At 45.4% G+C, this 24,197-nt stretch overlaps 4 protein-coding genes across 8 annotated transcripts in view; 2 read left to right on the forward strand and 2 right to left on the reverse strand.

The window, feature by feature from the left end:
- The window catches only part of sox2 (SRY-box transcription factor 2), a 74,909-nt gene extending 65,134 nt beyond the window's left edge, over window positions 1–9,775 (reverse strand). Inside the window, exons 1-3 of the transcript XR_005097813.1 lie at window positions 9,617–9,775; window positions 5,564–5,779; window positions 5,388–5,473 (exon numbers count right to left, since the gene is read on the reverse strand). The gene's annotated coding sequence lies outside the window, so the exon portion shown is untranslated. The remainder of the gene's footprint in view (window positions 1–5,387; window positions 5,474–5,563; window positions 5,780–9,616) is intronic.
- A 1,314-nt stretch (window positions 9,776–11,089) lies between these two features.
- LOC119122195 (heat shock 70 kDa protein 1-like) lies at window positions 11,090–13,986 on the forward strand. Its single transcript, XM_037250440.1, has 2 exons — window positions 11,090–11,294; window positions 11,732–13,986. Exon 2 carries the CDS (start codon window positions 11,761–11,763, stop codon window positions 13,678–13,680), a length of 1,920 nt encoding a protein of 639 aa, XP_037106335.1. The 5' UTR covers window positions 11,090–11,294; window positions 11,732–11,760; the 3' UTR covers window positions 13,681–13,986.
- An 83-nt stretch (window positions 13,987–14,069) lies between these two features.
- Window positions 14,070–15,420, forward strand: dnajc19 (DnaJ (Hsp40) homolog, subfamily C, member 19). Its single transcript, XM_037250445.1, has 6 exons — window positions 14,070–14,200; window positions 14,464–14,515; window positions 14,606–14,679; window positions 14,938–15,017; window positions 15,088–15,158; window positions 15,257–15,420. Exons 1-6 carry the CDS (start codon window positions 14,198–14,200, stop codon window positions 15,325–15,327), a joined length of 351 nt encoding a protein of 116 aa, XP_037106340.1. The 5' UTR covers window positions 14,070–14,197; the 3' UTR covers window positions 15,328–15,420.
- Window positions 15,421–15,515: 95 nt separating this feature from the next.
- fxr1 (fragile X mental retardation, autosomal homolog 1) lies at window positions 15,516–23,926 on the reverse strand. 5 transcript variants are annotated; one of them, XM_037250437.1, is made up of 18 exons: window positions 23,847–23,926; window positions 22,082–22,134; window positions 21,907–22,000; window positions 21,754–21,825; window positions 21,479–21,627; window positions 21,299–21,392; window positions 21,070–21,186; window positions 20,811–20,981; window positions 20,568–20,646; window positions 20,245–20,354; window positions 20,031–20,117; window positions 19,090–19,351; window positions 18,851–18,944; window positions 18,402–18,502; window positions 18,155–18,346; window positions 17,897–17,974; window positions 17,091–17,176; window positions 15,516–16,961 (listed from the first exon to the last, which is right to left on the reverse strand). In XM_037250437.1, exons 1-18 carry the CDS (start codon window positions 23,895–23,897, stop codon window positions 16,794–16,796), a joined length of 2,058 nt encoding a protein of 685 aa, XP_037106332.1. In that variant the 5' UTR covers window positions 23,898–23,926; the 3' UTR covers window positions 15,516–16,793. The 5 variants fall into 5 exon arrangements, with proteins under 5 accessions (XP_037106332.1, XP_037106331.1, XP_037106330.1 ...); XM_037250436.1 differs by having other exon boundaries at window positions 20,031–20,123; XM_037250435.1 differs by having other exon boundaries at window positions 20,031–20,126.
- Between the last annotated feature and the right edge of the window lie 271 nt (window positions 23,927–24,197).

Below are 24,197 nucleotides of genomic sequence, written 5' to 3' on the forward strand. Positions count from 1 at the left end.
ACATTTGCTCTGTCTTTTTAGGCCACAATCATGTCATTTCAGGTGCCCTTTTTCTACATTTACTTTTCTCCAGTTGAGAAACACTTCACGCTGGCTATCTTTTCTCCTGTCTCAAGTGTCTACATGAAACAAACCAGCAGGGGATTGGCACACACAAAAACACATTACAGGCAAGGGAGCCGCATTTGGGGGGGGGATAAAAAAAATAAATAAAAGGATTTCAAGACAGCTGCTTAGAGTGACCGAAGTGCACGTTCGCATGCTTCAAATAGCAGCACTCGATTCATTGCGGGATGCTGAAATGTTAATTTATTAGTGCCAATAAAAGCACGTGTTTGCTAATTCCTAATAAAAGAGCGCATTGTGGCACAAATGAGGTGAGGACAATGAAATGGGATTCATGTTGTTGCGGTGACACAGACGCGCGCAGGTTGGAATAATCCTCGGATCAGAACTGCCAAGCTTCTGACTGCGGACGTCGACGGGCCGTTCCAGGTTTAAAAGGACACTACAATTACGGACAACTACTGTTTTGAGCTTCATCATCCACATTGTGTCAAATTGAGACTTTAGTCAAAGAGGAATACAAAAAAAAATTTGAACGATATCGAAGGCAAATTTGGCCTATTAAATTGCTTTTGCCGCATCAATCTGAATCTGTCAGGCTTCTTCCAGTCAATATGCACAAAATGGTGAACGGCGCTTGTTTTGGAGCCGTGACCTGCCTGCGGCCTTGGCGGAGCTCGATGAGGCGCAGCAGCTCTTCACAGCAACCCGCCTGGGAGTGCGAGCCAAGTCTGGTGCTGTGATGCCATCTATTGGAAGCCACGCAGGCTTCGAGTTCACTGCGAGGAAAAGACATTCATTCAAAACCAATCCATCTCTCATGTTCAATAAACTAGGGTGGGATTCAAATATTCAAATACAGGGGGAGAAAATTGTTGAAATACAAATAAAGATGAGATGGAAAAAAAGTCCACTTTGTTTGATATACGTCATCTACAGTAAACCCCAATTACAGTCTGCTACCACACAAAGCTCCCATTCCCTTCCATTTGAAATTCACCAGCAATCTAATTCATCTAAAAAATCTTTTGGGTTTTGGTGACACAAGCAAGGCCGAGTAGATGATGTGTGAGGTAGCAGCACTTAATGTGAGACATAAAGGTGGATTCCAAGACTGAAATTCAAACTTGTCGTGATTACTACGGCTTGCTCGTCATCTTTCATACGTGATAAATGATGCTGACAGAGACAGTCGAGCCGCTGAGTCGCACTTTTTCCATTTTCTCCCCTTTTATAACTTTAACAGAAATGCTTCACATTTGAAGCTCAATTAAGAGATTTGGTACTGTCACGTTACATCTTTTGCAGTTATTATGCCAAAGCGGAGCAATCGAAACCTCTTCACACAATAAGAGTTCACTGACACACTTTAGCAAAAAAGTCCTCAAGGTCTAATTAAATGTTTGGGCGTCCACGTGCATGCCAGCATCGCGTGAAGCAGTGCTTGAAAGGCACTTGCGTGTGTGACGTGTGCGGCACGGCCATGGACTGCAAGGCCACTGGGTCTATCTGATAATTGACTGTCAAATAAAGGGCTGTTCCTCTCTGGATTCCTCTTTGACACCCCCATCAATTTGTCGTCACTTAGAGACGGCCTCGCCAAGCGCGCCGCCCCGTCCCCTCCATTCATCCTTTAAACACCCGCCTCTCTTGCGCCCCCTCCTCCTCGCACCTCGACACCCACTTATCCATCCATCAGTCTATCTATCTGTATTGGCAGTGACCATTTATCCCTTGGGCTCCAGCTTGCTTTTGCGCCAGAGCCACTTCTCTGGGCGAGCTCACAGCTGTTTGACAGTAATGGCTCGAAAAGCAGAGCGGGGTGACCGTTGATGTGCGCCGCTGAGGTTTTGTGTCTTGCTGGGGGACCTTGAGGCCTCAAGAGGCTTTGAAAATTGCTGTCATCAGCGACAGCACGAATCGGATGTGCACGCATCAATGCACAGACGGGCGTATTCCAATCGATATTTATCGTAGTTCCCATTCCATACGGCAAGCAGTATAAGCAGCCTAGAATTTGTTTCAATATGAAGCTGTCACCCTATAGATCTTCAAATCCAAAACCACCTGTCAAAATTGTCATATCTTGCCAAGAACATTACTGCTGGACAGTTATGGCCACATCACATGTAATGGTATAAAAAGTATCATGACTCGAAACAGGAACGGAAAGGGCCACAATTTTTCATCAGCGCTACTGGGGCGAGGCAACTTCCTATTTCCCAAAGTGGCGTCCTGTGACTGACTGTCTTGTCTGTCCACTAATGCATTTCTTAATACGCTCATCACCTCCCGCTACAAGCCTCATTAGCTTATCGGGACAAGACAATAGCGGATATGAACACTAGCGAGCCCGCTCGGGGCCAAGCCGGGGTGTCACATCTAGATAGCGGCGAGTACCTGGGGAGTATCCCATCCTTGTCTTCGGATACACCTCGGTAAGCCTCTCGCCGCCTTATCAACTTAAGACAATACTTGGGGATTCCCAGCTCTGCTAGCTCACATTTCCGTGTATTCACGATGATATCCGCTGGTCATCCATCGCGGAGCACGTGCAACACAGGCAACCGAGTTCACCTTAACCCCTCCGGATCCTCATTACCTTATCTCAGAAGACAAGGCAGAGCAGAGGTAGCTTTAGTTAGCTTAAGGTCTGCATGATTGACTTTGCTAGCTTTTGGATTAGCAGCAAAGCTAATGCAGGCCAAGGTGATGGCTGTCTTAATGAAGCAGCTTTGAGGCAGAAAGCTGGCTAATTTCCGCCGCTATCACCTCAAGCAGGGCTCGGCGTGGCTCTCAGAGCGGCGCGCCCGGCAGCTGCTGAGACAAAGTAGCGGGAGCCGAGGTTAATCCCAGCAATGGAGGAGTCAGAAGGTATTAGTGCAAAAATCAAAGACCTGTACACACCTGTGTTAAAACCACGCGTGCCTGATCATAATAACAAAAAGGAGCAAATGTATCACAGAGCCACACACGGTCCGACCACATGGGAAGAGTGCCGGTGAATTTCTCTGTATTATGACGGGCTGCACGTGTAGTGAAGAACTTGAAAATTTGGGGCTGCTTTGAAAATATATTTAAGACGACGAGAATAATAATGATTATTTCCATGAATTGACTGATGCGGGTTGTTGACATATTTATGAATGAAAAACGATGACATTTACCACACACTGTTTATCTGCGTCTGGATCGTACCCACCAAACTCTCGCTACGCCACTTGCGCCACAACTTAGACCTGCTTTTAGCTGCTCTCGGTCTGCTGTAACGCCCAGTGAGGCGCATGCGCTCTGTGCCTTTTTTGAGAATGAGAATTCTTTTAACAATATAACAAAAACTACACTTCGATTCCATCTCTTGTAAAAGCAGCGTTATTTATTAAAAGTATGTTTAAAAATGCCCATTCCTGATACACTGTCTACCTAGCGTGCACACGAAATCGATACCCCCCTACACACACACACACACACTCACATACACTCCCACACACACATACACAGACTCAGACTGCCTCCACAATAATAGAGTTTGCTGGCTGGCTAGCCAATCAGTGGTCAGAGGTTAAGCACAGAAGCTGTCCAAAGTGAGTGGGTCATCCACTAGATTGAGCAAATGACAGGCTTAATGGCCGGCTACTGCTCTTAATAACAGGCTGGACGCAGCAAGGCGGCTGCAAATGTCTGCTTGTGCTATGTGTGTGACTGACACACACGCATCCAGGTGCAATCACGCACAGCCACAGATGAAATCAATGCTTTGCCCCTCCCGTTCAATGAGCTGTAATCGCTGGTCCAGTGGAGTGCAAGCCCCTCCCACTTATTTTGCAGCCCATTAACAGTTATTAAAGGATCCTCAGGAGCTTCACACGTCGCATCCCGCTCACAAGCCATAAAACCTTTGATGCAAATTTGAGAAACAATGCAACACTGAAATGTGACAAAAGAACGTCTCAAGAGAATTTGCTGTGAAAAATGAAAGAACAAAATTTAACTTATAGAATATGCTACACTTTTATAATATCCTTGTTCTTTGTAATCGTTAACGCGTGATGATTTAAATTGATTTAATTTCTTTCCAATTGTCTCAAACACACACACACATGCAGACACACAGACACACACGCGCACACACACACACACACACACACACACACACACACAGACACACACACACATTGGCTTGAGTTGTTTGCCAGAAAGAATCGAAGCAGTGAAGCGTTGAGCACAACAACGGCACCTGCCAAGCGCACGGCAACACCGGCGCTCATTACGCATTCTGCTTCGTTGGAATTTCAACTCGTGCGTTTGTTCCAGTGCAAATGTTGACATTTAAATGTGTCAAGAGCAAAATGGGCACATTTGAATGCCACTCAATTATTTATTTTCCGCTCAATGACAACGGAGGGGAATAAACTTACCCTGCTGTTTTTACACAAGTGATCAAGTATGTGATGATGGAAGATCCGAAGATCTCCTGCCAAGCCGCTCTTCCAACTGAGCCGCAGTCAAGCGACTGCCGGTAGACTGCAGGTGAGACCAGCAAAAGGCCAGCTGGTCACTAGCTCTCTCCATAACCGGTCAGTCCTGCTGGGTGACTGCGGCTCATTTCAAAGAGCCGTTAGGGCTCAGGGAGCAAAATTTCCACTCTTTCAATCTTAGCTTTTTTGTTTTTGCATTTGGGCAAATTTTGTCTCTACCACCCGGACAAAAACTAATTTTGGAGCTGAATGAGAGCCTGGATCTTCTCCCACCTGTACTGTTCCACTCCACACCCTGCACTGGTGGATTTGGACTGCCACTGCTCCACATGGCCCAAATGCAAGAGGACTAGAACATGCCAAAATATGTACATTGTTCTCTTTCTGCCTTTCGGTAACATGTTGCAACAGTCAGAAGAACCTCTTGTACTCACTCTTGGTGCAGGTAAGCATGTGACCATTCTGCCAAAACATGAAGCCTACCAAAGTTGCAAAGGTCTCCCACGCTTTCATCCTGCACTCGTCATGCCTTGAATGTCACTTGACCACTTCCGTGAATGAATTATTTAATAAAAAACATTCCAAGATTAGTTTTTTTGGGGGGGGCATGCCGAAAATAAGGTCGGGAGACGTACAAACAGCCAAAACAGACAAAACGTGTAAACATTAGCAACGATTAGCGCACATTAGAAGAGGGCGCGCTTATCAACACGTGGGACCCGAAACGACCAACCAAAATGTGAAATTGAAATGGTGAAAACAAACACAATCAGGCACTAGCTCAAAGCATACGGGCAAGAAAAAAAAAAAAGAGGAACTTGTAATTAACATGTCATAACTCACCGGCATGTGCGGCAAGACAAGACTTGGCTCTGTAGGCCAGATACACGCAGCCGAGATGTCACCAGCAATCTCCACAAGCACAGAACCTTGACACAAAAGATATTGCATTTTAGATATGGACAATATTTTAAACCAAGTATGTTAAAAAGGAGATTAAGCCAAAGGCTGTGACCTACAAAATGGCAATGATCTCGTGGGGTGTCTCAGGTAGTGGTGATAATCCATGCAGTCCTCCTTGAGTATGCAAGCGTCCCACTCGAGGATATGCTCAAGAGTCATCCACCCAAAAAAAAAAAATAGTTCAAATCCTGAAGCCTCTTAATCCTTCAGCGCAGTGCCATGTGATGTCATCTCTCGAGCGTGGAGGCGTCGCAGCCACGAGCGAGGCCAACCTGCAAGAGCACAACAGGTGAGAGAAGACGGGCAGCTTCCCTCGCCAACTCCGACCGTTCCTTGCGACGTCTCAGCCGAGAGTAGCCAGGCGACGCTTTGCTGTTTTGCCGCTCTTTGCCAGGCACACGCACACACACGTGCACGCCCGCACAGAGGAGTCCACAAAAGTCCACATGACTCCTCTGTATGTGCGAGACCGTTGTGTTTTATGCTTTTTTTTTCTTTTTTTTCCATGAAGCTAACCCTGAGCCCAGGCCCAGTCAGCCTTTGAGACGCTTTCTATCCCCCAAACACAAGACGGCTTTCATTATCTTGCCCGTCGCAGCGCAAGGCCTAGCTTCTAAAAGCTACTGATTTCTTTCTTCCTTTAGCCCTCCGTACAAAGGGAGGGCATTTTGTAAATTACTTGCTCGTTTCAGAGCAACAAAAGGTACTTTCATTGAACCCGCCGCCCCCCTGCCGCTCGCCTTCTATCCCGCCGCCATTTGATTTTGCTCAAATTTGATTACAAGGCTTGAAAAAGGAAGAGAAGAAAAGAGAGGAGGAAATAAGAAAGGCCCACAGATGGCATGTTCATTCAGCGCACTGAAAGGCTTTTCTGCGGGCTGCCTCGCCTGCCTTTATACGCGTGGCAATCCAAAGATGGTTGAAAAATCTTTGGCCACTTTCTCATACGACTGACAGGAGAAGGCAGAGAAAGAAAAGCTTGGATATTTTGCTCGGTCATCGGCTTATCTATACACCTGAAAGTCTTGACGTGAGGCGTGTTCGATCGGAATACGCGCCTGCCCTTGTCACTTTGACGCAATTAAGTCACGCGTCAGATAAAGTGTAACCATGCAGATCAATTTAAAGGACTGGCAAAGAAAATTAGACATCACATCCAGCATTGGTCTACAACCCAGTTTGCTGCAATGGGCCACTCAATCAGCAATAATTTTGCTCAGGAGGAAATATTCGAGCAACGTTGTTGGCAAAGAGCTCCACCTCCAAACACACACGGGCAATATGAATGGCGTGAACATTGCGAAGTACCGTCTTTTTCCATGTATAATGCGCAAAATTTAACTAATTTATTGTCCTAAAATCTGGGGTGCGCATTATACATGGGTACAACAATTTTTGAAGAAAATCTCCCTCGAAATAAAACTTGAAATCACCTTTCTTCTTGTTTGTTGTCAATCGCGCATCGCATTCAGCCATCCTGCCCAACACACTTAGTCAGTAAAATTCATAATTGACGACACATCGTTTGATGCGATGGTGCAATCCTTGATGGGGTGTTATTGTCAAATATTGTTTGTTTTTTAATCTCCATCGCAGACCGGATATCATACGGAGGCCGCCATGACAGTATGCGCAGAACGGATGCGCAAGACACGTCAATCGCGCATCGCATTCAGCCATCCTGTCCAACACACTTAGTCAGTAAAATTCATAATTGACGACACATCGTTTGATGCGATGGTGCAATCCTTGATGGTGGGTTATTGTCAAATATTGTTTGTTTTTTAATCTCCATCGCAAACCGGATATCATACGGAGGCCGCCATTACAGATGCGCAGAACGGATGCGCAAGACACGTTAGCTATATAAAGAGCGAGAGTTCAGTTCTCTACCTAAATGCATATTACAGGTAATATTTTATTTCACAACACTTTGCCTTGTTCCTTTCTTCTCTGCTGTTCACTTCAAACACCCTCCATACGAACACTATCTCTCGTATCAGACGCTTGCTCGATCACCTGCTCGTTTGCTGTCACAATGTACCCTACACAAATCCGAAACATTTCTTCGCTATCGAGTTTGCTAGCGCATGCGCAGTGATACTGACCGGCAGAATAACATCCGAGTCAAAATTTGGGTGCGTATTATACATGGGTACAGGCTTTTTTCCAGCATCGACATGCCATTTTTAGGGTGCATATTATACATGGACAATTACGGTATTACTTGTTCTCCCACCAGCTGGCCATCACGCAGGGTCACCTGAATGAAAAGGTTATGTAGGGTCAAATTTGCAAGGCCACTAATGCACACGACTCCTTTGTCATCAGTTCAGTCGCAAGCTAGCTGACTCAAGACGTCAGGTGAAAGTCCCACACGAGAGACGTATTTAGCTTATGTTGTGGCGTACACACGCACACTCGTGGGAGGAGAGATAAAAAGCTGCAAGTGCTGCAGATCCACCGGACCGCCTCTTGAGAGAGAAACAAATTAGACCAACTTGATTTTGGTCATTACAGATGAGGGAGGAGATGGACTCAGTGGTCAGCAGGTAGGTATCTATACACACACATGAAGTCTTTTTTTTTTCCTCCAGATTAAAAAAAAATGAAAGTCAGTGTTTTTTTTTTTTTTTTTTGCAAAGGAAGGTAAACTAGAGCAAGAAATGACCTTAATAACATTTCTCTCACTACGGGTATTTGCGGTATTCCATCGGCAGGTTTGATAAAAGGATTATGCGACCAGCTTTATGCAGCCAAAGTAAAATCTGGATAAAGAAGGAGAGCTGTTTGATTCAATAATTCTTGTTTCCTTTCTGCCAAGCGAGCAGTCTTCTTTGGAGAAAGTCGCAAATCAGCATTATGCCACATTCACATATGCGCTCTGACTCTCTGAAGACATTTGGCTGCCCAAATGTTGGGGGGGGGGGGACCTCACATGAGAGTCGCTAATGTTAAAGTTACCTCAATTGTTTTTCCAAACATGATGAAAGCTATGTGGGATGAATTTAGTCTTTTGAAGGCATCACAATACAGCCTGCTTGTTTTTGGTCTATCGATTTTCATCTTGGGCTGGCGCGGAAATGTTGTTCAAAATGCAAATGGATACATACAGACATGGAAATGCTCATATAAAAAAAAGCCAGAGCCCCTTTTCATTTGTTGTTATCAAGCATAATCGGCAGACAGCGCAGACTGCCATTTAGGCTTTTGACCTTTGAGGCGAGTTATCATAACAGGGTCGCACGCCGTCGGCCGGCACTCATTACTGGAGACTCCTCCCATCAGCCCCCGATAAAGCCGTCGGTCGCAGAGCGCTCTGCTGGAGGTGACAATTTATTCATCCACGTGTGCCACTATTGTTGGCACTGCTGTCATGTTTCTTTACTGACAGCTCATAAAACAGCCACAATAAAAAAAAAAAAAGAAAGGTTTTCATGGACTTCACCTTCCTCAGTTCTTAAATCGGGCCGAGACATTTATCACTTGGGTTGAGATTCATATTAAGCTGCAGCACTGGCTAGGACCAATCTGACTTTTTGATTTAAAGGCCGTGGCAGCTGACGGAGGAATTTCTGGCCAGTACATGTGACAACAATCTGCCCTCTTTTTCATATGTGGCAAAACAAAAACAAAGAAGAAAAAAAACCTTGTGAGTCTAAAACAAGCCAGAGGAGCAAAACCCGTCTAACGAGTTGCTGCTCACTTTCATCCAAGTAAAACTGCAGCCGAGCAGACCAACTCAAAAAAGACTCGAAAAGCTCAGGAGAAAAAAAAAAAAAACTTCATCAGCACATTCAATTATCACCTCCATGAAAGCAATGTTATGGCAGTGAAGAAAAATACAAATGCAAAGTGGAAAACTTTTTCAAATGGCAGCAAGACTTAATATGCTAACAGTTGATCCCCTCAGGAGCAGAATGGGATGCTCGCTCAAGTTCCTTATTGTCATTCCTCATCACTCCTCTGAATCATAAACAGTCCCACAACTTTTCATGCATCCTCCTCTCGCTATGCAGTTCCCAGAAGGCTTTGCCTTTCACTCTCTCGCTCGCTCTCTCCTTCCAGCGTCGGGAAAACAAACATTAGAAAGCCAAGGCTAGAAATACCTTGCAGATGCCCGGAGGAAGCCGGCGGACGGACAGATGAGCAGATAGCTTTCCTCTGTCCTCTCTGCGGCGGTCTCCTCTCTCGACGTGCTGCGGAGAGCGACTGCTCACAGGCAGGCTGGCTGGCTGGCTGGCATATCTAATTAGAGCTCGGCTCTTGCTGCTATCTGCCGGAGGATCTACCTCTCCAATCTCTCCTGACTCAATCTTCCCCATCTCTGATTTCCTTTTATATTTATGCTGGAATATTTAATTGTAGACAAAAGGTTACTCTGGGCTCTATTCATTGCACACGGGCAGAATAATCTCCTTTAAAAGGCTTGACATTTCAGGCTTTTCAAAAGGGGCTGAGGAAAAATATATCTCCGCTTTTGTTAATCAATGAAGTAGAACTCCAGTGAACAAAAGAATTAAATTGCTTGCTTGGGTTCATAAAACACACGGAAATAGCTGCTTCCTGTGGGCTTTTGTGCTGCTTGCCAACGACTTGGCCATACGCGAGCGGTGCCGTAATTCCATACGATTTAGGGGGTAAAACGCTCATTTGAAATTGGTTTGAAAAAACTGCCTGATTGAGCTTGCTCGTCTGAGCTCGGCCGCCCAACTGGCACGACGGGCGAGTTCTGTTGCGCCCTACCACCAGAAGAGCAGAGATATGCAACAAGTTGCTCAATGGAATGAGAAGATTTACACACGAATGGGAATTGTCACGTCATTTGTTCATGGTGACTGATATCAGGCCTAAATCAATTTACCTGCTCAAGTATTTGCCTATTTCAACAAGTAGTTACAAACATGAAGCATGTCAGTCAAAGCTAGCTTTTGCAATAAACGTTGAAGCCGCTCGGTTGTAAATTCAACCCTGGGGCTGGATTCATGTGGAATTTTGTTTTTTAAGTTGTTCCAAACACCAAACTATTTTTAGGGGCTTAAGGATATTTGGGCCCAAAATATGTATAACAATGCATGCGAACTCTATTATTTAAGTGTATTCCAATAAATTTATTAGGGAGTAGAGAGTTAATGATTTGGAAAAATAGGCTATTTTTTTATAATTTCAGCTCGCTATAATTAGTAATTAATGTTATTTGTATTTGTGTTCATATTATTGACGCAGAGTACACACCATAGTCGTGTTATTATATCAGTGGATTTCAAATAACATTAAATATACACAACTACATCAAACTAATTTTTTTCACAACACTCGTGATTGAAATGAATAACGTCACTCAGCAAAACAACAATTAGCACACTTTTTATAGAACGTATACACGGTTCTCGCTTTATCTCCGTAATTCCAGAGTGTTCTATGTGAAGTATACGTCAATGTTTAGTGGTATAATCCGTCAAAGCTTTCACAATAAATGCACTATCCGGTCATCCGGTGGCCCGTAAATCACTTCCGTATTCCTTTATTGTGAAGGTATTAACAGAACGTTACTTATGTCGCTAACGTGTTTTGACGGAGAAAAGTCTCGAATGGCATGACGGAGAAAAGTCTCGAATGGAATGACGGAGACATGTCTGGAAGCGCCCAGAGTGAGAGCTCGGCGAGTATAAAAGTAGATGAGGGAGACTGCCATCCAGTTTTAACAAGACACAAGATCCACAACGTTAGAAGACTTCACAGACAGAGGACAAGAAGACCCTCAAGCTGCAAAAACCGAACATTGAAGTAAGTTGTCGCTTTTATTCGACTAGCTTTCATTGACATCTTTGGGCTGTTGACATCTTTGGACTCGTGTTGAATATCTTCTTATTTTGTTGAATGTTCAACATCTTGTGATATTTAACATATTTTATTACACTTCCATAAAGGTCCCTTGGAGGTTCTAGACTGCACTTCTAGCTGGTTCTACACAGCATCCCTGGTTCCTTATAATCACTATTGTACACCACTGGGGCGCTTTCGGTGATCATTATGATAGTTCAAAATAGCACTAATCGTCTTATATGGCATCACAGTTCTTTAAAAATCATATGTTTATTATGATTGATATCCTGGAATCACTTAGTACTCTTTTGGATGTGTGATGAAGAACTTTTGCAGTGTTGTTGTGGTATGAAACATGTTAACATAATGTTTAACGTTATGCTGTTTTGACCTTACAGGTCGGCATTTTGACAGTCAAGCAAGCAAAATGGTATCAGCAAAAGGCGCAGCCATCGGCATCGACCTGGGCACCACGTACTCCTGCGTGGGCGTTTACCAGCATGGCAAAGTGGAGATCATCGCCAACGACCAGGGCAACAGAACCACGCCCAGCTATGTGGCGTTCACCGACACAGAGAGGCTGATCGGTGAGGCCGCCAAGAACCAGGTTGCATTGAACCCCGGCAACACAGTGTTTGACGCAAAGAGACTGATCGGAAGGAGGTTTGACGATCCGGTGGTGCAAGCAGACAGGAAGCACTGGCCCTTCGAGGTGGTCGCCAATGAAGGGAAGGCCAAAATCAAGGTGCAACACAAAGGGGAGGACAAAGCCTTCTACCCAGAGGAGATCTCCTCCATGGTGCTGGTGAAAATGAAGGAGACGGCCGAAGCCTATCTGGGTCAACGGGTGACAGATGCCGTGGTAACGGTGCCCGCCTACTTCAATGACTCTCAACGGCAGGCCACCAAAGACGCGGGCGTCATCGCGGGATTGAACATCCTAAGGATCATCAATGAGCCCACAGCTGCGGCCATCGCCTACGGTCTGGACAAAGGCCGGTCAGGAGAACGCAACGTCCTCATCTTCGATCTGGGCGGCGGCACCTTCGACGTGTCCATCCTGACTATCGAGGATGGCATCTTTGAGGTCAAAGCCACCGCTGGGGATACGCATCTGGGCGGAGAAGACTTTGACAACCGCATGGTGGAGCACTTTGCGGCCGAGTTCAAGAGGAAGCACAAGAAAGACATCAGCCAGAACAAGAGGGCCTTGCGGAGGCTGCGCACCGCCTGCGAGAGGGCCAAGAGGACGCTGTCCTCCAGCTCCCAGGCCAACGTAGAGATCGACTCCCTCTTTGAGGGCATCGACTTCTACACCTCCATTACCAGGGCTCGCTTTGACGAGCTGTGCGCTGACCTGTTCAGGGGAACCCTGGAGCCGATCGAGAAAGCCCTGAGGGACGCCAAGATGGATAAGGGCCAGATCCACGATGTGGTTCTTGTCGGCGGCTCCACCCGGATCCCGAGAATCCAGAAGCTCCTACAGGACTTTTTCAACGGCAAGGAGCTGAACAAGAGCATCAATCCAGATGAGGCGGTGGCTTACGGCGCAGCCGTCCAGGCCGCCATCCTCACGGGGGACACCTCAGGCAATGTCCAGGACCTGTTGCTACTGGATGTGGCGCCGCTGTCGCTGGGCATCGAGACCGCCGGAGGTGTCATGACGCCGCTCATCAAACGCAACACTACCATTCCCACCAAGCAAACGCAAATCTTCAGCACCTACTCCGACAACCAGTCCGACGTCCTCGTCCAGGTCTTGGAGGGCGAGAGAGCCATGGCCAAAGACAACAACCTTCTGGGAAAGTTTGAGCTGAGTGGAATCCCGCCAGCGCCACGAGGCGTGCCGCAGATCGAGGTCACTTTCGACGTGGATGCCAACGGCATCTTGAACGTTTCTGCAGTAGACAAAAGCACCGGCAAGGAGAACAAAATCACCATCACCAATGACAAAGGCCGTCTGAGCAGAGAGGAGATCGAGAAGATGGTGGGTGACGCCCAAAAGTACAAAGCTGAGGATGACCTGCAGCGCGACAAGATTGCTGCCAAGAACACTCTGGAGGCGTTCATCTTCAACGTGAAGAGCAGCGTTCAGGACGAGAAGCTGGCGGCCCGCTTGAGCGAGGAGGACAAGAAGACACTGACGGACAAGTGCGAGCAGACCCTCTGCTGGCTGGAGAACAACCAGCTGGCCGACAGAGACGAGTTCCAGCACAAGCAAAGGGAGCTGGAACAAGTGTGCCAGCCGATCATCAGCAAGCTGTATCAGGGGGCGGGGCCCTCCGAAGGTTGCAGGGCACAGGCGCGAGCTGGCACCCAGGGGCCCGTCGTTGAAGAGGTGGACTGAGGACCAACCTCACGTCGCACACTCGACAGACTTTGCGTTGAATTCTCTTCATGATTCGACATTGTAAGCCCTAAACTAATAACTTCATGGCCACACTTCTCTGCTGTATTTTGTAAATACTTTTCTATTGACCACTGTCAGTTGTGCTTTTAATCAACATCTGTGAAATTTGTTGTATGGCCGTTCATATTTGATACTGTAAATTGTTAGCAGTACGAAATACTAATTTGTTCAAATATGTATTGCATGAAAAAAAATATTTGTCAATGTGTGCCAAGTGAATAAATGTTTGAAAGTCCCAAACAATTTCAGACTTTGCTTGTTTCGTAATAGTACAAGCTAGTTTTAAAATTATTTTAAACATTTTACTTTGTGAACTTATCGATCATCTCTGCGACAGACTTTGGTCGCCGGCTTTTTACGTCACTTAGTCACAATTTCCGACACAAACAGACGCGGGCAAACATGAGGTCAAAAGTGATTACCTTCATCGGTTTGTAACAAAACATACACCTAAATGGCGAGTATAACTTCATATTTATTACTTACTAGAACGGGGGAGACCCCTTTATTGTAACGTTAAGAAATGCCTCGACGAGATGGCTGGGCTAACGTAGGCTTCGTTCGAGTGTGCTATCCAACGCGAACGACAAATTCGGTTTCGACTAAAATATCTATTTGTGCATGCGTGCGCTGTACTTACATTTTGAGAATTTTTTTGTATGCATTGACATTTCGTACTTTGTCGTGATTTTTACTTGCTGCCGGTGTACACTCGATTAGGCCAGTTCCGTGGTGGCAGCGGGGCTAGCTTTGGCTGCAGCTGGATTTGTAGGCAAGTACTGGAAGTGCACTCTTGTTAAGTCCCTTAAGTTTGTTTTTTGCGCCCTTGACCCTGGTATGGCCTTCTCCATTTCCTCACCAGGTCGCTCTGTTATGCAGGCCATCAAGCAGATGCAGCCCGAAGTCAAACAGGCCATTCAGAGCTTCCCCAAGACTGTGAGGCTCATTATAATTAAAATGTATTTCTGTATGACGTATTTGTTTTGATTAGGTGATACTTCATTGGCAGGTGCAAGGTACAAATTGTCCTCGACCTGTCCGAAGCATCACTGTATTATACAATTAAAAAAATAAAATAAAAGACACTGACCTGGCTGATGGATTACTGTTGTAGGCTCCTGCTGTAGTGCTCATGGACATTTATGATTTTGATTTGAGGATAAAAGTCTTTACAAATGTGCATATATATTGTAGGCCTTTGGACAGGGTTACTATCGAGGTGGTTTTGAACCAAAGATGACCAACAGAGAAGCTGCATTGATATTAGGTGTCAGGTATGCGAAGTCTTTAACATTTAGTCTTGCTTTGCATGAGGCTATATGCCAAAACGACTATGTCTTTCAGTCCCACTACCAGTTGGAATAAGGTCCGTGGAGCCCACTTAAGACTGATGATACTAAACCACCCAGACAGAGGTTGGTGAAAAGCTTAACCTTTTTTCCTGGAGAGCGCTCTTAGCGTGAGCTCAAGGATTCCAAGTTTGCGCTTCACAAATATTCTTATGTTCTTGCAGGTGGCTCTCCCTACCTAGCAGCCAAGATTAACGAGGCTAAAGATCTAATTGAGAGTCAAGCAAAGAAGTGAGAAGACTGAACCAAGCAGCTACAACATTATTCATATTGTTGCACTTGAGCGATAGTTTATGGACTTTTCAAATAAATGACATTGTAAATAGAGCTTTCTTGTTTTGTGATTTTTAGGTTCAGTATGACTCAAGATTCTCAATGTCCCATTCATTGATGTTCCTCTGTTTATAAGAGTACACAGTTTGGTTTGGTGATCTACATGAAAGATCAAGTTTATTTAAGAACTACCTGCATACAAAACATATTGCACATCAACCAACCAGAATGATCCTTTAGAAAAAAAATCAAAATACTGTTGCCCATCCAACAGAAAAACATGCACTGCCATAACTCAGTAGTCCAAATTTATCATGTCCTCTCATGTACGTTTAGAGTAGAGATGTTTTTTTTTTTTATTTGTGTTTTTTTAAATACTGTACATTTTTAAAATAAATAAGCCTTTTGGGGAAACAGTCAATCAGTTTCCAGCCAAACAAACAAACAAACAAAAAAAATCGGCTACATCTGTGTTGAGCACACAAGGCAGTTTCCAACTACAATTAACTCTTAACAGAAAACGATGTTTCAGTGCAAAGGAAATGACTCCAAGGTTTCTTTTCCAGGTACGCTGTAACATTTCCTCACAAACAAAGTGGTTGCATATTGAAAAAGAGAAAGCAGCTATGCCAAACTCAACAAACATTAAGAACAGATATCTGAGTGACTTTTCGGGGTCTTTAGTGGTTGTTGCTTTTTGTCGCTTCACAGTGGCAAGAGAGCGTTTTTATAAAAAAAAAAAAAAAAAAAAAAAAAAAACATGGGCTCATCTGGTCCAACTGTGGTAGGCAAACCACCATCAAACACGTGAAAAGGTTTCAGATATTGTGCGTTTTAGGCATCATGTTCAAACTATTCTCAAGGCACGACAGCTGATCACGTCAATGTCAAGTATGCAGGGCTTCCAATTCATCCGCTCGACTGTGGTATAGCAACTTAAGATGCACCAAAATGTCCAGAAAATGTTTGGGAAGTCCACCCGATAAAGGCGGACATTAAAAGAAAAAAAAAAAACTGCTAAAATGTCACCCGAAAATAAGACCGGCATTCATACCACAGGGTGGGTTGGAGTGGAATCCCTGACTACTTCCAGGTACTGCATTCACAGTCATCCTTGCGAGTGAAAATGAACATTTACATAATCGCAGTGCGCGTCTTTGGCCAGCTTATGCAGGAAGAACTACTGTAAAAAGACGAACCGCGTGGATAGCAGGACAAGAGTGTAAAGATGTGGCGGGAATACAGACCGCTAAATGTACACCGCTTCAAATTTCAAAGTTTAAAAAAAAAAAAAGGGGGGGGGGGGGGGGGGGGGAATAGGGGACAGTTCTTTCTGCATTAAAAACAGAGATTCACACAAAAGCAGGAGATTTCAAACAATACCAGCCAGATTAGCTGAAAAATTGGAAACCATGTTTCGGGATTTGACTAGGAGAGGCCATTGACAACAGGTTTGGGGTCCTGGTCACCTTTGTCCGGGACTTTGGTTACCCCCTCAGTGGAGCCCGGGTCCTCTTGGGTGTCGCCGTTGTCGGAACCGTTGGTGGTCATGGAGGGAGCCTCGGGGCTGTGCTCTGCTCTGGTGTCCCCCTGACCCTGGAGGAGAAAGAAAATGAAATAAAAACTCATCACATAATGGCCAAAGCTCAAACCCCGCTTTGAAGGCAGGACTGGATGCTCGGTAAGCAATTTGCCGCCAAAGGAAAAAAGATTGTAGTGTGAAACCTCATCCTGGTTGACGTGGGCCTCCTTGGGCGACGGCATCCGTCTGCTCTGAGAGTCGGCCCGGGACATCAAGTCGGCCACCGTCACTGCGCACAGAGCAGATGAGACGAGTGATTGGCCATCGACGTCCAGGAAGGAGTGAGCCTTCGGGCGCTTATTTGGACAGTCGCGAGCTGAGCATACGGAACATGCCGGAAAAGAGGAACCTGACTTCACTCACTCGCCTCGATTGTGTGACGACCACTCAATCGTTTGATGTTTTAAACTTTAGGATTACAGGATGAAGCTTTCGAAAGGAATTTTCTGTATGTCACAATATTGTGATGGCTCTATTTAGTACATTTGAACCATCAAGGTTCCTTATACTTTATTGACTATAGGAACATGTGGAGGTTAGTCTTTAATTAAACTTAAAATTGAATAATGAAAAAAAAAAAACAAGTCTTGAGTTTATCCCTGATAAAACCATCACATAGAAGTTCTGTCTGAAGGTTGGTTTTTTTTCTACCCATGCAGTCTAAAGGCAATGAAAAGCGCATGCTCTTGAGACACACCACTTGAGTGTGTCAGAGGAAACGGCAGCCAGACAACCGTTGCAAAAACATTATTAGTGAAGGTCTTGCAAGTGCTGAGGAGGAGAATGCCGAGAGGTTAAAAATATTTTTTCAAAACAAAAGGCAGCCACATTCAGTGATTATGTGCAAGCTCCCAGGAAACGGCAAAGTAGTATCATCACAAATGTGTTTATGTGATTAGTTTGGAAAGGACGCGTCAAACAAAACTTTTGCGCAGACGTCACGGGTTACCTGGCTGCCTGTCGTCAGGCAGGTGAGCGCGACGTCGCCGACTACGATTGCGACGCTGCGGTTGAGCTTCGGCCTCATCTGAGGGTGGCGAGAGGGAGTTCATGCTAAACACGGCGTTCGGGCAAGCCGTTTGTCTTGCTCCGAGCTGGCTCATTTTACATGAAGCCGCAAGCTAAGTGTTTATTTTTTCAAAGTCGTATAGAAAGCAAAGAAAAACTAACAGACGGGAAATCGTCACACATTTAAAGACTTGCGTACCGATTCCATTTTCGCTCATGGAGGCGTTGTCCGACTCGCTCATGCCGTCCATCATGGTGGCTTCCTCGTCCGTCCTGCGTCGTCGAGAACGCCGCTGGCGGGTGGTGAGCAAGTTGGACTCGCTCGCATCTGTGTCGGCGGTCTGGTCCGTCTCCGTGGCATCGCCGCGGGGCCCCGCTGCAAAGGCATCAGCTTCTTTCACATTACAATGTTGCTGAGCAGGAGCAAAATTTTGACGCGCATTTACCTGCACTGTTATTGTATCCGCCTCCTCTTCCTCGCCCTCCTCGTCCTCTGCCGGGTCCCGGTCTCCTGCGGCCATCCCTCTGTGGACGCGGACCTCTTTCCCTGCAAGGAGGCCAACCAATGGATCAATTTACTCAATCAAGAATCTGAATCGAGAGTTGTTCGACTGAAAGACTGTGGTGAAATCTCGCAGTAATGGAAATCATTCTTAGAGGTCCTTGAAAAGTTATGGAAAAAGAAAATGCAACCCAATGTTTTGAAAACTTCATGGGAACATGCAATGGTGAAACGTGAGATTTAAAAATTAAACCCGCCAGAATCAGGTGAAGGTGGCCATCAGGAATTTCAGGAGATTCCAGAATGGTACGAAATAAAATGGAAAAACAATTGTACATCTGAAATGATATATTTGCCAACTAAAACACCAGTAGAACGTGTTCATCTACTCGCCTCATTTGCTCGTCAGCAGCCTGAGACCAGTCGCCGACTTCATCTCGACGCTCCGAGTCAGTCTCGGATGCGTTGGAGTGCTCAGAGTTGGTGCCTGGCGGCCAATTGAGTAGAGTCGATTGCGTAAGGGGTCATGTGCAAACGTGACCGCCATCGAGACAAAAATGTGCTTCGATGCTGATAGAGCAGAAATCTCTACAGATATGGTCAGATGGCAGACAGGAGATTCGAGTGCCTACCGTAACCGGCGCCGTAGCCGTGGCCTCTGCGCCCGCGCCCTCGACTGTTGTAGGAGCGGCCGACGTGCGAGGATGACGACGAAGCGTTGGCGCTGCCGTCCGTGTTGTATCCGCCACCTCGCTCGCCGCCTCGCTCGCCGCCTCGTTCGCCTCCTCGCTCGCCCCTCTCTCCTCTCTCCCTCTCTCCGGGCCGGTGGCCCTGCGTGAGCTGACGCAACTGTTCGTCAATCTGCATCCGCTCCAGACGAAGTTGCTCAACCTCCTAGTTGGATGACAAAGGGACAATGAGGCAAAGCGCTGAATTTAAGAAAAAAAAAAACAAAGGCACTTTACAAACGTTACAAACTCATCATGCACACATCTACACATGCTGTGCCACTTAATCGTGCTAGGATGCGTTCCTGCGCGTTATCGCCAATCTTTCTCAGCTCTTCCTCTAGCTGCCGGCTCTGCGTGAGGAGCTCCATCATGTCCTACGTGGTGAAATGCCAACGTGGCACACCACATGCAAATAGCAAAAGACACAATGCCAAAGGGATGCGGAGGTAAATGAAAAAGCCAAGCAATAAATCCAAAGGAAGGAAGGGAGGATGCACCAAAAAGTGCTGGTTTAACACTGATTGTTGCAGATATTAAAATAAATTAATCAATAAAAATAATGGATCAAACTGCTAACAACTAGCAGAACCCCCTCAACCAGATCCCTAGGGGTGACGTTGTCGATATTTCCACTGGCTACACTACAGTTTTATTTCCACAATTTAATGTCGAGCTACATGGAGAGACATTTGGCTGCTGGTGTCATTTCACAACATTCAGCCAGAAAATCATCTGGTGGAAACAAGCCTTTTTAACACAGATTTGAAAAAGGATTCATTTACAAAATTGAAAATAAATATGGCAAATCCAGGACGCACTCACAAACGCACGCACGTTCTTACATTGAGGTAAGAGATGTGGTACTCCAGCAAGACCTGGACATTGCCAATACTCTCCTTAGTACCGACAAAGGTGAAGGGGACCATTCCCTGTGTCAACAAAAGCAAAGAAAAACAACGTGCAGGTCAGTATTGGGCAGTCAATGTCACGGCAAACCCGTGTTGGTAAGAAACCTTTGGTTTGTGAGGAGGAGCAAATTTTAAAAAAGCAGCTCACTTCCTGTCGAGGTTGCTTGTTGTCATTGTCCCCTTCTATCCTGACCCGCACCACTCCAGACTTGTCCACAATCTCCTGAATAACTTTTCCGCTCTTACCAATGACTTTACCTGAGGACAGAGAGCAATTTAAAATCTCACCGCAATAGTTTTGCTTTAGAGGGGTATTCAAATAAATTGCGAGATTTCAAAGATGTCCTTCGGACACTACGGTACTGTCTGATAAGTGGGAGGAGCTTATTTTACAAATGCTACCCAAAGTATGCATGATTCTCAAAGGGGGGGACGTGAGTCAAATATGCATTTCTAAGCATGTTTACATACCGACAAGGTTTCTTGGTACTTGGACAGAATCCTCCAGAAACTCCAGGTAGTTCCTTGCCTTTTTCACTGCTTCTGCCGTCTGAAAAACCAAGCACGAGAGCTTCGCTATGCGCAAACCAACAAGGGAAAGAAATGTGCAAACATTCAGATGTCAAAAGCCGCACGCCGACTGCACGCCGGAATGAGAACTAAATCTGCGCTGCTCACGCATACAAACAAGCAATTATGTGAGAAGAAGTGGACCTCTCCATAAATTCTGAAGGTCCCGGTCTCTTCATCCAAATCGATGGCGGTGACGCCCGCGACTTTACGCGCTTGCTGAATGTTGGAGCCGTGACTGCCGATGGCCAGCCCCATCAAATCAGTCCTCACCGCAAACTCTTCTTGGAAGGACGACACTAGGTGTCTGGAATTCTAAGCGCACAGTCGATAAGCAACTTTAGTCAAGTCAACAGAAGCGTCCAAATTCTTCAGCCTTCTCCAACGCTCGCCGCAACGCTACCTCGAGATGTTTTGTCGCTTCTTGGTTGCGAGACATGAGCATCACTTTGGTTCGGAGGCTGCGAAGGTGCATGTCACTCAGCAAAGAGACGCGCTTTGCTGTTGACTCGTTGGTAGACTACAAGCAGAAAAAAACAACTACATTACCAGCCTAGGCATTGTTAGAGGAGAGGAGGTCAACTGAAATTGATGTTTTCATGAGTACGAGCGAAGGGAAGACAGCTGGTTACCACAATGAGCAGCTCGCTGGTCTCGGGACAGTAAGAGACTTGACATGCTCCGACGGCTTTCTTAAACTCTTTATGGGCGTTGTCCGTCTGACACCTGACATGGATCAGCGCATCAACATCCAAAAATGTGTCCTCGGTACATTCCTTTTCAGTTTCACCCGGAAGTACTCTGGCACTCACGCTTCTTGGAGATCTTGCGGAACAGCGACGGTGCACTTGTGAAAGTAATTGTCGGTGATGGCCTTGTTGGTGTTGACCGGGCGCAAGCGTTCGAATGTCACAATCTCGTTGTAGGTGGCATCGCTGGCCGCATATTCGATAACAAAGAACTGGAAAACAAGAAAATGGGCAAAGCGATTCAAGAAAACAACTCACGGATATTTTAATTGATCAATCGTCCTGCCCGTTTTTGGCAACGCCGCAAATCGGGTCCTATTCAGTCAGGCAAGACTCACGTCGCCTTTGGTCATGCAGACTTTAGCCAGCCACCAGCCGCAAGGTTCTAGATCATTGGCGCGGGAAAGGATCTGCCAAAAAATAAGACCAACACACTTACAGGCCACAAAAGCGGGAAAAAAGAAAACTAAATGCGAGTGATTCGTGCATACCTCCACCTCCTCACCCTCTCGGATCTCTTTCTTGGCATCGGCGGGCGGTGGCATACGCACGTCACCGAAGGGCACCTGGCGCTCGGGTTGCCAACTGAAAATAAAACAATTATGTGGCCGATGACGAGTGCAGTGAGCGTTTTCAAAACAGGACACCCAAAACTTGCAAACTCACTTGTTCTCAAAGGCAACGGTGAGAGAGTCATTGTGGATGTCTTTAACGAAGCCCTTGAAAAATAGAAACGCGCATCAATACGTCACTCAGTAAGAATAAAACTTGATATGAACAAATTGTCTTTAGAAATGGTTCTTTCTTCAATTGTTTTAAAGCAGTGGTTCTTAACCTGGGTTTGATCGAACCCTAGGGGTTTGGTGAGTCGGTCTCAGGGGTTCGACAGAGCATTCACTGCGAAGGTCAGAACACACCTGATTTATCGTGTAAATTCGTGATGACGCATATCTGAACTGGTCTCGTCAAGGCAACAGGAGAAGTCACACTGATTTGCAGGTATGTCATTTGTTGTGAGTTCATGCAACGTGTTGGTTTTGTTCTTTGAACTAGGTGATATCCATGCACGGCTCAGTTTGTGCACCAGTAAAAAAACATTTATATCTTGAATTTTAATTTTTTTTTTTCGCTAAAGAGGGGTTTGGTGAATGCGCAAATGAAACTGGTGGGGTTCGGTACCTCCAACAAGGTTAAGAACCACTGTTCTAAAGTGTTTAGTATGCTCCTTTTTATTTGATCAAAAGTATTCTAATTTGTATCCTGAGAGTAGTTGTTTGAATTCATCCAAACTGTTTGCCTTTGAATCTTTTGTCAATCAAAATTGTTCCAAAAAATAAAACATAATTTGAAGTTGTTTACGTGTGACGTAACACACCCCGGGGATGCAGAACACACGCTCAATAAGATTAACAAAAGAAGATCAAAACAGCTTACACTGCTCAACAAATTCATTAATTTGGAGGTGGGCATACACTCAGTTCACAATATTTACACGTCGGGGCAAATGAGAAATCTTTTACATACATGTTTTTGGACATGATAACAAGCCAGTGAGCCAAGGAATTAAATACTTTAGCATTGAATTGTCAAGTCTGGTATTCTGGACTTTTATTCTTTTTCTCAGTGAACATATGGATGGGAGGAGGAATGTTCTAGTTCGACTAAAATAACTTTTTATCCGGGTTGAATGAAACTGATCAAAGTTTAGTGATCAGTTGGAGCACAACTGGGCAGGGGTAGCCATGCAAGTGGGGTGGCAATTTTACTCTGGCAGCTCGTCTAGAAATAGCTTTGAAGGTTTCAGTATCAGTGACCATCCCCTCTTCCGTCAGCTGCTCATGACTGACAAGGAGCAACTGGCTCACACGTAGAAAAATAACAATAATTAAAAAAAAAAAAAAAAAAAAAAAAAGCTTCGACGGTTATCGAACAAGAGAGGGCTGCAGTCTTAGCGCTTAAAATTACTCTATTCCGAATCAACAATCCTGCTTTCACGACGCTATGGTGCACATTGAGAAGAACCGACGGCGCTTCCGTTAGCCCCAAATGTCAACGTAATCCACCGAGCACGTCCAAACTCCTCTGTGACTTCATTCTTTGACGTCAGCGGCTAAAAGTTGGCCAACTTAAAAACACAGTTAAATAGCACGGTTGAAAAATGTCAAGCGGGGGGGAAATAAAGGCGAGCCTGCCGACTGTAATTGTTTCTTGGCCGTTCTGGCCCAAAGAAGATGTCGAAGAAATGACGAAGATTCGGCGGCCGGGCTACTAGCTTAGCTTGCTAACTGCAGCTAGCAAAGCTAATGCCGGTTGCTAGCAAACATTAAGCGTTAGAACCTGTCGCAAAAATCCGTCCTCGGGGTTTCAGCTCACGCAGAGCAACGTAGAACGTCGTGATAAGGTAGTAGCATGTTAACAAGCCGATATTTACCTTGTAATAAGCCCCGTTGGAGCCACGAACCTCCACCTCCAGTTCTTCCATATTGGACACGCAAAGGATGCTGGGATGACAGGTGCTCGTTAAAGCACTAGCATGTCAATAAATAACTGCAACAATTACTATTATTATATTATGACGCCGAATTTCCTCAATCTGGTTCAAGAAATTGCATATTTTTAAAATGATCATATAAATCTATATCACACACGGTTGCCAGCTAAAGCACACAACAGCTTCTAACAAAATAAAGACAAGTTAATGAAGATACTTTTCTTTAATAATTGAATAGCAGTTCAGTAAATATTACATACATGTCATAATCAAGCCGCTGGGTTTAGGACA

This window comes from Syngnathus acus, chromosome 4 (genome assembly GCF_901709675.1).
Source record: "Syngnathus acus chromosome 4, fSynAcu1.2, whole genome shotgun sequence".
Lineage (NCBI taxonomy): Eukaryota > Metazoa > Chordata > Actinopteri > Syngnathiformes > Syngnathidae > Syngnathus > Syngnathus acus.

What these genes read in the sequence shown, in the direction of transcription:
- LOC119122195 (XM_037250440.1), top strand. Translation starts at nt 11,761, where the DNA reads ATGGTATCAGCAAAAGGCGCAGCCATCGGCATCGACCTGGGCACCACG.
- dnajc19 (XM_037250445.1), top strand. An exon ending in TTCAGAGCTTCCCCAAGACT is followed by an intron (nt 14,680 to 14,937) that starts GTGAGGCTCATT and finishes TATATATTGTAG; the next exon opens with GCCTTTGGACAGGGTTACTA. An exon ending in ACTAAACCACCCAGACAGAG is followed by an intron (nt 15,159 to 15,256) that starts GTTGGTGAAAAG and finishes ATGTTCTTGCAG; the next exon opens with GTGGCTCTCCCTACCTAGCA.
- fxr1 (XM_037250434.1), bottom strand. Translation starts at nt 23,897, where the DNA reads ATGGAAGAACTGGAGGTGGAGGTTCGTGGCTCCAACGGGGCTTATTAC. An exon ending in CGGCTACGGCGCCGGTTACG is followed by an intron (nt 18,945 to 19,089) that starts GTAGGCACTCGA and finishes ATTGGCCGCCAG; the next exon opens with GCACCAACTCTGAGCACTCC. An exon ending in GCTGCTGACGAGCAAATGAG is followed by an intron (nt 18,503 to 18,850) that starts GCGAGTAGATGA and finishes GCCTCCTTGCAG; the next exon opens with GGAAAGAGGTCCGCGTCCAC.